The sequence below is a fragment of the Oryzias melastigma genome, linkage group LG17 (genome assembly GCF_002922805.2).
Source record: "Oryzias melastigma strain HK-1 linkage group LG17, ASM292280v2, whole genome shotgun sequence".
NCBI classification, from domain to species: Eukaryota; Metazoa; Chordata; class Actinopteri; order Beloniformes; family Adrianichthyidae; genus Oryzias; species Oryzias melastigma.
The window spans coordinates 14,558,781-14,574,989 of NC_050528.1; the positions used below are offsets into that span (position 1 = coordinate 14,558,781).

The 16,209-nt window shown below is 41.7% G+C and overlaps 1 protein-coding gene across 1 annotated transcript in view; it reads left to right on the forward strand.

Moving 5' to 3' along the window:
- Positions 1 to 6,010: 6,010 nt before the first annotated feature.
- adcy8 (adenylate cyclase 8 (brain)) overlaps positions 6,011 to 16,209 on the forward strand; it is a 111,073-nt gene continuing 100,874 nt past the window's right edge. Inside the window, exon 1 of the mRNA XM_024268655.2 lies at positions 6,011 to 6,889. Coding sequence (XP_024124423.1) covers positions 6,011 to 6,889 — 879 coding nt within the window. The remainder of the gene's footprint in view (positions 6,890 to 16,209) is intronic.

Genomic DNA, 16,209 nt, shown 5'->3' on the forward strand with positions numbered 1-16,209 from the left:
GTTTCCTCCGGAGGGTGGCCTAACGCTCCCTTAGAGATATGGTGAGAAGTGGTCACCCGAAGAGAGCTCGGAGTAGAGCCGCTTCTCCTTCACATTGAGAGGAACCAGCTGAGGTGGCTCAGGCATCTGCGCCGGATGCCTCCTGGATGCCTCACTGGACAGATGTTCTGGCTATGTCCCATTGGGCGGAGGTCCCGGGGAAGACCCAAGACACGCTGGAGAGACAACGTGTCTCGGCTGGCCTGGGAACACCTTGGGGTCCCCCCAGAGGAGCTGGAGGAAGTGGCCAGAGAGAGGGAAATCTGCCCATCTTTGCTTAGACTGTTTCCCCCACGACCCGGTCCCGAATGAGCGGAAGAAGTTGGATGGATTGCTGTGGCAATATTTGAATGTTAAGCTGGAAATCTTCGTCCAATCGGGTGCTCCAGACAATTTGGGTACCAACAGGGCCAGCCCTGGGCTACACGGAGCCCTAAGCGAAACATGATTTCTGCCATGACTACAGTCGCCAGTCATGAGTGAGCTTGTTCAAAGTCCGTACCCTTCCATTGAAGGCGGGCTCAGAAGAATCTGTCAATCAAACGTTCGAGGTGGAGTCCAGCACACACCACATGCTTTTACTGAGGTATCTGATTGGATTGTTTGAATTACTTGCGATAAAGACAAAATATGAAAAAAGGAAAAGATCAGAAAAAGTATCAGAGCAAGAATGGTTATTCTGACTAATAGAATGACTAAGTAAAAACTTTCTATTTCTCAGTGGAGGTCTGTGAGATTTTGGCCTCTTGGAACCAGAAATACTTCCTGTTTGGAACAAGAGGGGGAAGGGGTCACCCTGTCCAGTAAATATGCAGTCTTTTACCCAAGAGTGTCAGAGAGCAAATAAAAACAGCTCACTCAAGGAAAGTGAAATCTCCCTCAAACATTGCTAGATATTTTCCAATTTCTAAAAATTGACTATTTTTTTGGATAATAATAATAATAATCTTCATTTATATAGCACCTTTCAAGATAAGAATCACAAAGTGAGTAAAAAAACAGAGTATAAAAACTGAATATAAAAACATAATTAAGAAAAGGCAATTCACAAATGGATATTTATCCTAAATGAATTGCCTTTTCTAAGGATAATTTGGTATTTGCAGAGCAATAAGAGATTTGCAACAAAGAAAAATAGTTTTTGACTGAAAAAGACACAAGTTTGTCTGAAAAAACAGTAATTTGCCACTGAATGACAGCAACAGGCTAATTTTAGCTGCCCAGATAAATGCTTGGCTAATTAGCAAGTTACACTGCTTAAAAAGAAAAAAGATACAAAATAGTTGTTTGGATAACTACTTAACTACTAATAACAAACTAGTAAGTTATATTCTAATAAAGAATGTTACACATAGTTGTGCAGTTACATTAACAAAAACTGTTAAATTAAAATAAAAAAGACGTCTTGCGTAGGAGCTAGCCATCACAGAAAAGGCATATATTGAAGAAAAATTAAAATAAACCTGTTCAGTCTGTTAACATGTGTTTTTATGAGAAATGTATTTGTGATTTAAACACCAAAAGAATGGAATGTTTTCCATCACACAGTAGATAAGAAAAAAAAATCATGAAACTGTGTTGATAATAACAAATGTGGGAACAAAAACGACAAGAAGATTCTTCTGTGATGTCGCTCGGCTTAGTAGTCAGTGGACGCCATGATGAATGCATTATTCAGTTATTTTCTTTTTTAAATTCCATTAAAAAAAAGATTTATTGAAAATGTCAGACAGAAAGTGTGGAGTGTTCATTACATTATTGTCTTTGGCACCGGCCTCATTTGCATACGACACTTTATCTTGGTGAAGATCGGCTCCACGTTCTCAGGGCCCCCCCATTGCTTATAATGCCCCACTTATGGGGACAAGTAAAGGGCATGTTAAATAATAGGCAGCTTTTACGGGCCCTTGATGGCGTTCGCTGAGCTTGGGTTTGGGATTTCAGTAATTCTCCTTTCCCGGGAATCAGCAGAAAGGAGCTTCTGGAGACAGAAGCAGAGAAGAGGAGAGTAAAAATAGACTGAATAGCAATGAGGCAAGTTCCCCTTTGCCTGGAGCCATGCGTGGGGGGTGGAGGGATTCACAAGAGGACCCCTTTGCGAATCTTTGAGTTTTGAGAAGGAATAATTCTACCCGACCTAATCCAAGTCCAGAGAGCTCTGACGGGGCCTGGCGCTGCTTCCCTCCCCGCCACAGAGGAAAAGTGGGGCAAGACCCTGGCACACACAGCAGGGGATGAAGGAACCTCAGCTGTGCTCTCCGTCTCCCGTTTTTGGGCATCTTGATGACACTCTGTTAAATCGGATTTAATCTGGCTTTAATCGGCATCCTTGTGACGAGACGGCGACTGTCTCGGTCTGTGTTTATGAGTGTAAAACATCCCTGAGATTCTCTGTCGGGAGCGATTCCAGCTTCTCTGTTTGTGAGTAACATGCGTCATTCTGGAGCTTTTTTCGTCTGAATATGAGATTTTATTTATTTAGCTTTAGGGTTATTTACAGACGCAGCAGCACAACAAATGATAGATTCAAGCTTACAGGAGACACTTTGAGGTGTGTGCATCACAGTAGCTGCATCATAGAGCTTTAAAGCAACATTCCTCCATAAATCCATTCCCCCATCATCTTCCACTTATCCAGACCAGGGTCACGGGTGCAACAGGGTAAGTAGAAATTCCCAGAACCCCCCTCTGCACATCCAGTTCTGCCAGGGGTACCCCAAGGCCGGCCCCCAGGCCAGCAAAGATTTACAGTACCTCCAGCACAACCTAAATCTTCCCCAGGGCCTCCTCCTGGTGGGACATGGCTGAAATAGCTCCCCAGGGAGGGCTCCAGGAAGCATGACTCTATAGCAGTGATAGTAACTTTGGGTGCACAAACATCATACAAAAATCTGCAAATCATCTTATAAAGTTTTTGCATCTGTTTAACAAATTGTTCTGCATGTTTTGTAGTCCATCAATTCTCTGCACTATCCGGAGCATCAGATTTTAAGGCATCGTCAATGGATTGGTCTATTTTTGAACTTATAAGGTATACTGAATTATAAGGTGCATTAAGTGAGACAAAAGAGTCACAGATATGTTCGTTAATAAGACTTTATTATTTTTATTTGGGTTCACAACAGTTCTAGTTTGTAACACGCTAAACATTAGCCATGTTAGCGTATTCACAACTCCCAACCTTGTTTGCAACACAAAAAACCCAGACTAATACCACTAAAACAAACACTACTGTGACTACGCTACCTTACAACTTTATTAGAAACTCATAAGAAAAAAAAGGGAAAAAAAGCTAGACACATGCATCACATTAGCAATGTTAGCCTATACATGTAAATACTATCCTTGTTTGCAACACATACAGGACCGATACAGCTAAGACAAACAATATACAGCTGTTTCGTTCAGACTATTTAATTCCACCAAATTCCGTGTATATAGTTGCTTTATGAACATATTTACCTGGTCGTCCGTCTGTCTGAGGGTACTTGAACTCACCACGTTCGCATCGCGCGTGGCTGAGGTAAGACTTCTCCTCCTTGTGTCGTTCTTTGTAGACATATTATTCCTTAAAAGGGTTGTTAGTTTATTGTAATTTATTGTAGAACTAAAAAAATAGGAGTTGTGCGGTCTCAATTTTCCTTAGTTTGTCTAGCTGCTCTGAACAAGCTAATGCGCCATTTTCGCGCCATTTTTCAACTGGATGTTTATGTCCTCTTTTCTTTCTTTTCCGTGATTTTTTTCAATTGTTAGGGGGAAACACGGAGGGAAATTCGGGACAGTAGTGTCATTTTTGTTGTTCTGTTGACCAGATTAAAGGCAACTGAATCAACATCCAAGCATGATGGTTATTCGCTGAAGCACAGAACACAGATCAACAAAGTCAAACCAGTTATGCTAACCCATCATTGTTAGAAATCAGTGAAGATGACTTTTTCCCTCCATAAATTTTGCCACTTTTGCCATTTTGACTCGAAAGTGTTTTATTTTGTTTCATTTTAAACAACAAAGTCATATAGATATTTAAAGTCCCCATCTGATGAAAAGGGGGGGGGCTACACAGCTCACCTCCAAAAACCACACCCCCTAAGAGGAGATTTTGGATATGGAGGCTTTGGATGAGGGGTAGGGAACCCTGGTCCTCGAGAGCCACCTTCCTGCATGTTTTCCAAGCTCTGGCATGTTCTTATTGGCTGGACACACCTGAACCAGGTAATCAGCCATGAGTAGGGACCCATGACAATTACCTGGTCCAGGTGTGTCCAGCTAATAAGAACATGCCAGAGCTGGGTATATTGGGAAACACGCAGGAAGGTGGCTCTCGAGGACCAGGGATCCCTACCCCTGCTTTAGATGAACATAATCAATGGCTTTTTAAGACATTTTGGTTGTGGGCTTTTGGTTAAAAACGTCAAAATCATAATTAAAACAATATTGGGAGCTTTTTTTGTTATTATTTTATTTAAAATTGTCATTGGGGGACTTCAAATCGAATGGTTCTTCTATGGAGCCAACAGTGGTCTCAAAACAAACAGTCACCTGACTCAGAGGAACTTATCAATTCACTTAAAAAACATGGGTTGAAAGGCTAGTGTAACCATGGAAACGGCATTAAGGTGGCAAGTTTAAACTTTGGTTGATAGGGGAATGGTGGAAATTCCCTTCAAGGTGGAGGCACACAAGTTCATCCACAAACTCATCTGGTCCAGATAAACAAAAAACTCTGTGGTTGCTGGGGACCTTTGACCTGTTGGAGGCAGCCAATTGCAAATGAGTGAATGAATGAATGATTTTTTTGGGCTATTTTTTTTCCTGCTGTAGATGATATGAATGATAAGTGATTATGTAAAACATCTAGTTTGACTTTGAGTCAGGATTTAGGTCACTGCAGTCAAAATGCTTTTTGAATATCAAATGTTTCCCGTAAGACAGAATGGAGAAAAAACGTTTCTGATTTAAGATAGGGAGGAAAAAAGAGGATAAAACGTGGAAGACTAAAAAGGAAACCAGAGGGAGAGAGGAAGAGGAGTGTGGGACGAGAAGAAGGGAACACACGCGCACCCGCGCTGCAATGACGTCAAAGCGGAGCGCAGCTGACTCGCTGGCCCCGCCGCGCGCCTCTCCAGATCTCCTCCACGCGGCGGCTGCTGCGTTTCGAACACCCAGGGACGCGCGAGCAGCCCGGAGAAGCGCGCGGAGAGACGGCCAACCGGAGCAGGTGGACCTGGAGGAGGAGGAGGAGGAGGAAGAGGGCTCCACTCTCAACCTCACGCGGCATTTTCTGGATGGAGACACGCGCCTTCGCCTCGCGCGACGAGCCGAGTCCGTGGAGAGGGATGGCTGATCCTCGTGCTCGCTGATCCTGCGTGAAGAGCCTCGCGCGCCAACCAAGTTGTAATTTGTGATTATTTTTTTTTCTGGGATTTACACTTTTCCTCTTTTTGGACACATTTCCTGGATTTTCTTGGATTTTTTCTTGAAGGCTGCAGGGGAAGACGCGGGAATTTGCTGGTGTTTGTTTGCGTGCAGGCGCACGCGCCAACAGGAAATAATGGTTCTTTAAACGGATCCAGCTGTGCCACCGACGCACGAGCCAGCCATCGTTAAGGTTCAAAGAAATCTGCCGCCGCTTGCACCCCCACCCCCTTGTGGATTTGGGCTCCCGTGACCCCCCTCCCCTCCTCCTCTCTCTCTCCCCCCCATGGTGCCTTCAGCGCGGCGCGCGGCGGCGCTGATCTGGGAGTTTCTCTCGTGCAGGATCCACGCGCCACTTCTCCACCGGACCCGCGTCTTGAAGATGACCTCCAGCAGCAGCCCCCCACGAGCCGGTCTCGCCAAACCCCGTGAGAGAAGCACGCGCCCCCGGTTCGATGCGCACGAGAGGATGTCGTCTCCCCAACGGCGCTGAGGGAGGAGAGGAGCCGACACACAGAGGTACGAGCCCACGAGAGCCGCCAGAGCGCGCGGCGGGATGGAGCTGTCCGAGGTGCGCTGCTCGAGCGCCAGCGAGGAGCTGTACACCATCAACAGCGGCGGCGGCGGCAGCAGCGCGCGACCCAAGCGCCTGCTGTGGCAGACCGCCGTGCGCCACATCACCGAGCAGCGCTTCATCCACGAGCAGGGCGGGGGAGGCGGGGCGGCGAGGGGCCCGGACCAGCAGTACGAGCCCGGCTCGGGCGCGCGGAAGCAGTCCGCGGGGCGGACGTCGGTCGGGGACCGGCACAACAACGGCGGGACCAAAGTGTTCCCGGAGCGCGCCAGCAGCGACCTGGGCTTCCTGCAGCTCGACTGCGCGCCGAGCAACTCGGACTTCTTCCTGAACTGGGGCTACACCTACCGGGGGGTCATCTTCCCCACCCTGCGCAACGCCTTCAAGTCGCGCGACTTGGAGCAGCTGTACCAGCGCTACTTCCTGGGCCAGAGGCGCAAATCCGTGGTGGTGATGAACATCCTGGACGTGGTGACCAAGCTCACCCTGCTGGTGCTCCACCTGACGCTGGCCTCCTCCCCCATGGACCCCATCAAGGGGACGCTGCTGGGCTTCTTCACGGGCATCGAGGTCGTCATTTGTGCCTTAGTGGTGGTGCGGAAGGACACCACGTCGCACAGCTACCTGCAGTACAGCGGCGTGGTGACCTGGGTGGCCATGGCCACGCAGATCCTGGCGGCCGGGCTGGGCTACGGGCTGCTGGGGGACGGGGTGGGCTACGTGCTCTTCACCCTGTTCGCCACCTACAACATGCTGCCGCTGCCGCTCACCTGGGCCATCGTGGCCGGCCTCCTGACCTCGGGGCTCCACGTCCTGGTGCAGCTGCTCATCTCCCAGAGCGCGAAGCTCTCCACCAACCAGGTGAGCTCCTTCTTGATGCCCTCACACCTGCACCACTTGCTTTATTTTTACCTTCCAATCTCCTCATCCACATGTGTCGGGTTGAGCTGCAGAAACTTTTCCAGGCAGCAGAAACCGTGAAGATCCGCTCCGAATCTGCGGCTGCGCAGTTTTTGCGCTTCAGTTCTGACAGTTTGTTTGCACAGCTTTCAGCACCGGGAGCTGTCCACCGCCCACACGCGCGCGCACGCACGCGACCAAATACTGCAGCTCTGAACAGGTGGAGCTCCCCCTACCGGTCAATGTCGTTTTCTTCTCTGTTCATCATCTGAAGCTTTTTGTTTTCCTTATGTTCTTAAAAATGTTTATCCACTCTTTTTTCTCTTTTCTTTCAATGTTTTTTTTTACCTTACTACTAAATCATCTTCATTTTAGCTTTTTATCGTCTCTTCTTTCATTTCCTCTTTTTGTTTTCTCCGACTTCCATGTCAGTCATCATATTTACCTCATTTGTCCGTGCGCTTCTTTCAGTTTTTTTAAGCATCCGTCTTTTCCTTTTTTTCCTTCATTCATTTCATTTTTTCCTTTCAACATTTCTTTATTTTTTCAGTTCTTATCTTCTTTTTTCATCATTCTTTGATCCTTCATTCTCTCTAAATACAAGTGTATATGCACATGCGCATGTTTGTGTGAGCGTGTGTGCGTCAGTGGGTGTGGGCGTGTTTGTGTGCACATGTTTGTTTAACTGTATGTGTAATGATGTGTGCATGAGGTTTTTGTTTGTCCGCGTGTTCATTTGTTTTTGTGTATTCATGTGTATCTGTTGCATTTGTGTGCACGTTTGTTTATCTATGTGTATCAGTGTGTGCATGAGGTGTGTATTTGTGTGTGTTTGTGCATGCATGTCCATCTTTTGCATTTGTGTACAAAATGTGTTTCTGTCTATCTTTCTGTGTATATGTATGTGTGTGCATTCCTATGTGTATCTATGTGCGTTTCTTTAATTGTCTCGATACAAGTGTGTGGTTGTGTGTATTTGATCTGTGTGCATTTGTTTCACCATCTGTATTTGTGTACAGTGTGTGTGTATTTGTGACTACAGTGGCTTCTCTGAAGGTGTGAAGATCCCGTTTGTTCCTTTTTGCTCCAGTTGTTTGTGCAGAACCTGCAGCTGGTTGTGTTGTCATGTGTGACTTGAGGTCCGGCTGCATGTCTGGCAGTAGGAAGTGTGTTTTTTCTTTTTGGCTCCACGCTAAGATCTGTTGTGTTAATGAGCTTCTCAAACTCCAACTTGAAGACAGATTTTTCATGGCGGTGTAGATTTGTGTGTTTCCACATGAAAACATTTCTCAGACTCTCCAGCGTTCTCTCCTGAAGTGTCACATGATCAGAGTGCATCTCGTCTCCTCATCAGCTGTTGACCGTGAAGCTTCTTGTCTGCAGCTGATTCTGAGCTCAAAGGTCCAAACAGAACACAGATAAGCTAAGAAAAACACAGATCTGAGGATCCAGTCAAAGTCTACCCAGATTTCATCCAACTGCTACTGTGAATTTACCATAACTGAGAAAAAAAATAATCTGAGTTTACTAAAGTTAAATTTAATTTAAAAAAGACCCTAGTTCTAAAATATTAATGGGATAAAACAAACTAAATGGGCTTTAAAATGTGTGTTTACTTTTAGAGAAACTTCTACGAATGAGGGAAACAGCAACACAACCTGTGGTTTTAATGAATGCTGGGATTTTTCATGTTTAAGACACAAAGAGGCAAATATTACGATAAAATATATATTTAATCAGCAGAGTTTTCAGTAGGGCTGCCACAAAGAATTATTTTAAAAGTTTTTCAGTTCAGTCAACTAATGGGGTTATTCGCAAACTGAGTGTAAAGCACACATATTAACCAACATTAGCTTTAAACTAACTAAAAACTAGATATATAGCATTACCTGTGATAATGCTAGTGTGAACGCTGAATTTGCTAGCTGAAGAGGCAGAAAATTATAGCTAAAAACGCTAAAGCTGATAGCTGAAAACGCTAAAGCTTATAGCTGAAAACGCTGAAGCTGATAGGCAGCTGAAATATTTGCTAAATGCCAAAATAGCCTAAAAAACTTAAAAAAAAATCCCAAATTAGCCAAAACAATTAGCATGCAGCTAAAATACTGGCTAAACTCCAAATTAGCCTAAAAAAGTCCTAAATTAGCCAAAAAAGCTAGCATGTAGCTGAAATATTAGCTAAACTCCAAAACAGCCTAAAAGAATCTTGGTAATTGTCAAAATAGTCCAAAAAGCTAGAATAATGCCATTATAACTTTCAACTTTACTAAACTGCGACTTGATATAATATAAAGTAACGACTAATCAAATATTAAATAAGCCATTAACTATTTTAAAAGTCGATTAATTAATTGTCGATTTGTCGACTAATTGTGGCAGCCCTAGTTTTTAGCCCTCCAAAGTTCACATAGAAACCGTTTCTGTCTTTGGTAAGATTTTCAGGAAAAGTCATGACATATTTTGAATAACTTTGAATCAATTTGAATAGTTTTAATAGTTTCAAAATGCTTCAAATAGTTTTGAATCATTTTTCATAATTCTGAATAATTAGGAAACATTTTTATTGATTTTCAATCATTCTGAAACTTTTTAAATTATTTTGAATTGTTCTGAATTATTTTGCATCGTTTTAAATAATTTTGAATAGTTTTCAATCATTTTGAAATATCTGAATCATTTTAAATCATTCTAAAAGGTTTTGATCTATTTGAATCACTTTGAACTATTTTTAATTGTTTTGAATCATTTGAAGTATTCAAATCATTTTGAATTATTTTTCATTGATTCTTAAATGTTTTGAATAATTTTGAATTGTTTTAAATAATTTTAAAGTTTTGAATCATAGAACTATTTTGAATCACTGACATTTCCTTTAATTATTTCTTATTTATTCTTAACCAATTTATTTTTTTTGAGTCCTATTAAATCATTTTTAATCGTTATGAATCACTTTGAATTATTTTGAATCGTTTGAGTCATTCATTTCCTAATTTGAATGGAGCACAGCCTCACACTTGAACAGTTTTGTAATGTTTGTGATTTCCATGAAACAGTTTTTTTGAGGATGAAAGATTTGCCAAACTTCTAAAAAAAAAAGTGTCTGCTAACACTTTTAGGGCTAAAAACAAAGCCAAAGAGTGCCAAACTGAGAGCTAAAGGATGATTATAATTTGGATTATAGTTAATTATAATTTGCAGCACCAAATATATGGATTAATTCTGGTGCCACTTATTGAATCGAGGATCTTCCCTAGAGGATGACCTCATTGCCAAGGTCACAATCAAAGGTCGCTTTAGCGAGGAGAAAGGTCGACTTGATGGTGACGATTCTGTAGAGATGTTTGATTCTTTCTTTTTTCCTGGATTAACTGTGAAATAAAAACATTACAGTTCCTGCTGTTAAACAAGATGTCAGCTGGGGGCCATAGGGTTTTGATGACAAGGCTACGCACTTACTGTTATCACCACGTTAAGGAGGCACATATGAGAACATCAGCTTTTAAGTTCAGTGTGTTTTCCATTATAGGTGGTTAAAATGAGGCTGTTTTGGGGGTTTTTCTTTGCATTTCGGATGACAGTCCAGACATCTTTAGAGCGACTTCACCACAGAGCCACCGTGGCTCCAGCCCTTTATTAATCCACACAGGAAACCCCCCCGCCTGCGGAAACACCACGCTCACTGTGGCTCCGTCTGAGGCCCAGATGAGCGCAGCCCCGTCCCCCCCATCCACTGCTGTCACCCCCAATCCCATCATGCTTTGAAGGAGCTGTGGAAGCTGCAGATCTCTGTAGATGTAATGCAGCTGCAGCTCAGAGCGGGGGTTCCAGCTTTCCCTCATCTGGTTCTGCTGCATCTCTCAGCTTGATGGAACAACGATGCAAACCAGGAAAAATCCAAGTTCACTTCTTTTGGAGGCTGATAGCTACACCGCTTAACTGCTAAACCTCTGCACCTCCACTCTGACTTCCTGTGGGAATTATTAGCATCTTCGTTTTGACATATCTTGAGTTCATTTCAGAGCTGGACTAGAACTCCAGATGAATCTCCTTCCAAACCTCTTCTTGCTAAACTTCTTGTTGCACTTTAAAGCCCCCTTTTCACAGAGCGGTCCAGTCTGGTCCAGTCCAGTAGTTCTGTTTTAAAATGGACCCATTAAACTGAACCGTACCATTTTTGAGCCTCCGTAGGTTGTATCGGTCCATAGAAAAATTAAACCGACCGGTTAGGGTGGAGCTACTGTTGAAACCTGTTGATTGGTGGAAAGTCATCACGACTAAAGAAGCGTCTGTATTCCTCTTATCCGTCCACAGTCTTCAATCAAACAACAATAGATGCTTTGTATACATGAAGAACCAAAAGACAAGAGGAAAAAAGAGCTGTTGGATGTCTTCCATTCTTGATGTTAGCTTCCCCCTGTATGCGCCGTGACGGTCCAACTTTGAGTGGAAACGCTCACTTGAATTGCCTGGACTATTCTAGATTGGACCGGACCGTACAGTGGAAACAGCTTTAGTGTCATTTGAGGCACTTTTGTCTTTGCATTGCTCAGACAAACTGACCTGAATAAAACATCTCAACGGGAAGAATCCTGTTCAATTACAGAAACATTTCTGCTTTACAGCCTTTTATAAATCATTTTAATGTGAAAGTCACTTGCAGACCATCAACACCATTTCATTGACTCACTCGTCACAACTATTTTCTCAAGTTATTGTTGATAGTATCATTATAATAGGCATTAATTTCAATTTTTTCTTTTTATTTGTACTTTTTTCTTTATTTTTTTAAGGTAAAAAAAGAACAAAACAAAAAAATATGTTTATTTTCCTTCCTGCCATGGCATTATGTAACTTTTAATATTTTTCTTGATTTATGTCTACTTTTTATACACCATAAACACAAAGAAAAGTTATTTTTTTTCCCCACTTTTTTTTTTTAAAGATGAGATTAAAATTTCTCATTGGACGTTGTTCCTCTGTCATCTCTTCCATGTCTAACTTTACTATTTCTCAGCGTTTTGTATCTCATCTTATTCCCACTCATTTGGCGATCAGCACATAAGTTAGCTTAGTTTCAGATTTTCCAGGTTGTCCAACCTTTTTTCTTATAGTCACCAACACTTTCTTGAGCAAATTTTACACATAATTCTGCTTGTATTGAAATTTTAGGATGACTTGTTTGGTCTTTTTTTTCACAGCTTAACATCATAGCTTTCATTCTTAACTAGTTTAGATGTCTAACATCCCTTTCTTCATACCTCTCAAGTATCAAATCCATTTTTTCATTATGATCCACCATTTTATTTGCTAGCTGCAGTTTTTAAATAACGAGTAGGGATGTTATCAAGTATGATAAGGCTCACCATTAATAAACGGTTTATTTTCAAACATGTATAATGTAAAAGGCACACAGAATAAGGTGCATTAAGGGAGCCAAAAGAGATAAATCTGTCATTGAGACTTTATTTAATGCGCTCAAAGTGACTCTAGAACGTGTTTGTAACGATAGAGGCATTAGTGTAGAAGTGTTGTTGATGTTTACAAAACTTGTAGGCTAAACCTTTACCTCTTTTGCAACACTTAGGAGAACAGACTGATGCTGCTACAGCAAGTGTTACTCTGATTAACTCCCAACCTTGTTAGTTACATGACAAATGAAACACAGTCCGACAGAGCTACATATTAGCTGTGTTAGCATATTTACAATGACACCCAAAATTTTGACAATGTCGTGTTCCTCTCAAAATCATTTTGAGATTGATTCAATAAAGCACAACCTGAATTAAATGTTTTAGGCACTTGAGGTTTATGAGGTGCAATGTTGTTTTTTTTTTTTTTTTTTTTTTAAAAGAGCTTTAAAATTTTCCTTATGGTGCAGAAACCACGCTAGTCATCCTTTAGCTCTCTGGCACTCTTCAGCTTTGTTTTTAGCCCTGCTAGTATTAGCAAAATTTTTTTTTTTTTTTTTAGAAATCTGGCGGATCTTTCAAAATGTAGCTCTTAGAACATGAAAAATGTCATTCGATGACCTCACTGAGGTTTCTATGTTGATTTAAGAGGCAAACATGACTCTTTTAGGAGCTTCTTGTTTGTCACAAATACATCATCAGAGGTTTTTTTCATGCAAACATGAGTTAAAATGAGTCACACACACTCTAGAATGTTCAAAACTTTAAAAGATTCATTATTCTTTAAAAAAAATGGACCATCCGACAGTTTTACAAAGGATCTTTGTCAAATACTGCTGCATTACTTCAACAACATTGAAAAACAAATCTATATGTAAAGTAACTTTAGTGCAGGGTCACTTGGTTGTCATCGTTCTGCAGGGAACGGGACATTTTTGTTTACAGGATGTTGTTTGTTGATGCAGATCCCCGCTGCACGATATGATAATTAAAGTCACATTTTGCATAAGTCGTTGATCTGAAGCAGTGCTCCGAGAGGAGTGTATTAATTAACTTCCCCTCGTGCTGAGATAAGTCTTTGCTGTGTCATTACTGTAAGTATTAGCTCACAGGAAAGTCTGTGGGCGGGAGGGATTAGTTTATCATCTGATGAAAACGCTCCCAGATCTGCCCCTCCTCCCGCCACGCTCTGTCTCCAGCGGGAGGCGTGGAGCTGGACGGACGGGGAGGGCTCAGGCCGGCTCCTGCTGAACTCCTGCTGACGCCTCCTGAACTTGGGTCATGCTTTTCTGCAGTCAGCTGTTTTAGCTGGTTTAGAAACGGGGGAGTAAATAGAGCTTAGATGGGAAAACAATAATCAACCAGCATGTAAATCCTGTCCTGTAAACAATGTTTAAAAATCACATCAATGGCTGAAAAATGTGTTAATTTAGGAAAAAGTTGCTTGAAATTGAAGCACAAACGCATAGATAAACTGTCAAACAGTCTAATAAACTCAACAGTTGTATTTACATTTTCAACTTTAAATCATCGCTTTTATTTTACTACACCTATACAGAAAAATTCTAAAACATTAAAATTTATGTAAAGTGTGAAAAGTGTCTCTGGGTTTACTAAAAACTGCAGTAAGTTGTTGAACAACCTCTCCACATAGTTTGCAATGCGGGGTCTTGTCCTGGTAATTGTGAAGAACACTTTAAGGGAGAAACTTAATGTTGTGGGTGGAAAATATGGGGTAAGGGATATGTCAAAAAGAAATGTATGCATAAAGACGAAAATGAGCTTTACAAAAAAAAAAAAATATGAATACAACATTTAGTTTGATGTTTGACACGTCGGCCTTGACTTTTCTTTGTTTTGAATATAAATTTCTCCTGTTAGATGACTGTAAAAAATATGTCATGGATACACAGGCTTTACTATCGAGTCACGAAACATAGATTCAACAAAGTACACATATGTATTGACTACAACAGGGGTGTCAAACATCTGGCCCGTGGGCCATATTCGGCCCACCAGATTTTTAATCTAGCTCAGTAATAAAAAAAATTAAAAAATACAAGGATGTTGGGAAAAAAAACCACTTATTGTCTAGCCAATTTCTGTGGTGAGTTATGGTTATTTAAAGAAATGGCTGCAAAGGCAATTCTACCACTAGGGGGAGCAAAGGAAAATAAATACTGAATGACAAGAGATCAAGAAATAAACAACTTTTCTTTGCAAGCGTGTGCCACGTCTGGATAAGATACAGTTAGGTTTCCTGCCAGCCTCACCGGTGTTAAGTTACTAAAAAAAAAAAAAAAAATCAGGTGTGACATCACAACTACCAAAATGTTGTTGTCAAAAAGATTATAATAATAATAATAATAGCTCTAATAATGATAAGTAATTATAGGCTACTAGGTTGTTTGAGGCAGTTTTTCAACTGAGAAAAAACAAAAACAAAAACAAAGCTACAGATAACAAATTAACCGTACAGTAGATTATTTTGCTATTATGGTACTGGTGTGGCCCACTTGAGATTAAACGGGTTGAATGTGGCCCCTGAGCCAGAATGAGTTTGATACCCCAGGACTATAACTAGAGGTAGAACGTCAGGAAAAAAAAAAAGAACAGTTAGGCACTGATGAAGAGTTGACAGGGTTTTATTTTTTTAGCATCACTAAACTGTAGGTCTTTGATTTAAAGACCTTTTTCTTATTTAAATAAATAATATTGCCTTTGATCTTGATGTCGCAGCAGTTACATCATAAGCAAGAACCAATGTAGTTTAGTACAATACAATTGGATTAAAGCGTTACACCACATTTAGGGCTGTGTGGATGAAACACAGTAAAACAACTCCTGCCATAGACCAGCAAAAAACAATTCAGAAAGAGAAGGATAGTTGAGTATTCTGAGGACCTTAAAGGGTGGACGTGGTGCATTGGTAGAGCGATTGTCCTCCAACCAGAAGACTAGGGGCTCGATTCCTCCATTGCCCGCCCATATGTCAGAGTGCTTTTGGGCAAGACACTGAACACTCACCTTGCCTCTGGTGGAAGGTTGGTACCAGTGTTCATCAGTGGAGCCACCATCAGTGTGTGATGGGTGAATGAGACTATGACTGTGATGTGCCTTGGGCCTTCAAGGAAGGTAGAAAAGCGCTATACAAGTATATGCCATTTACCATTTCTTTTTAACTGCCGCTATGGTCAACCTCCGGTTCGCCTACTTAATTTCGAGTTAGCTTTCTTGTTTTTTTAAATTTTCTTCCCATTTTCTTAACCTACTATATTCCTTTTGCGGCCACAGCCTGTCCTGGCTACCATTGGCAGAGGGGCTGGAGCTAGTGTCCCCCCCGCTTGTCCCAGGAGGTTGGCAGAACAGCAGAACAGCGGCAGCAGAGAGACAGGGATGCCGCCTGCCGTATTACTTTGTATTATAAGTATTAATATTAATGTGTGCTTAATTTTGCCTTTATGAAAACACTTATTTTTGACAGATAGTGTATCTTACCCTAGAGAAAAAAGTCAGTAAAGAACTCTTGTACATTTTGAAACAACTAATTGATGTTCTGTTGACCAGTTTCACTAAATATCATATAATTCAACCCTCCACCCATCCGGGCTTGAGACCTGCAAAATTCCCTAAAGAGTCTCTGGCTTGGGTGATTGGGTTGGCTCACGGCAGCTGCTCAGTGAGAAGCAGCCAGTGCTGTGGGGGCTTTTACATTCATCATAAAAAGATCCCAATATTGATAGTACAAAGGGACCAATTTGTTGCTAATTGATTTTCCTTTAAAATAGTTGCTGAAGGAGTCAAGAAAGTGGCTATTAGTAACAAAAATCTCCAAGTTAGTAAGAATAGTTTCATAAAAAATGCTACTATTTT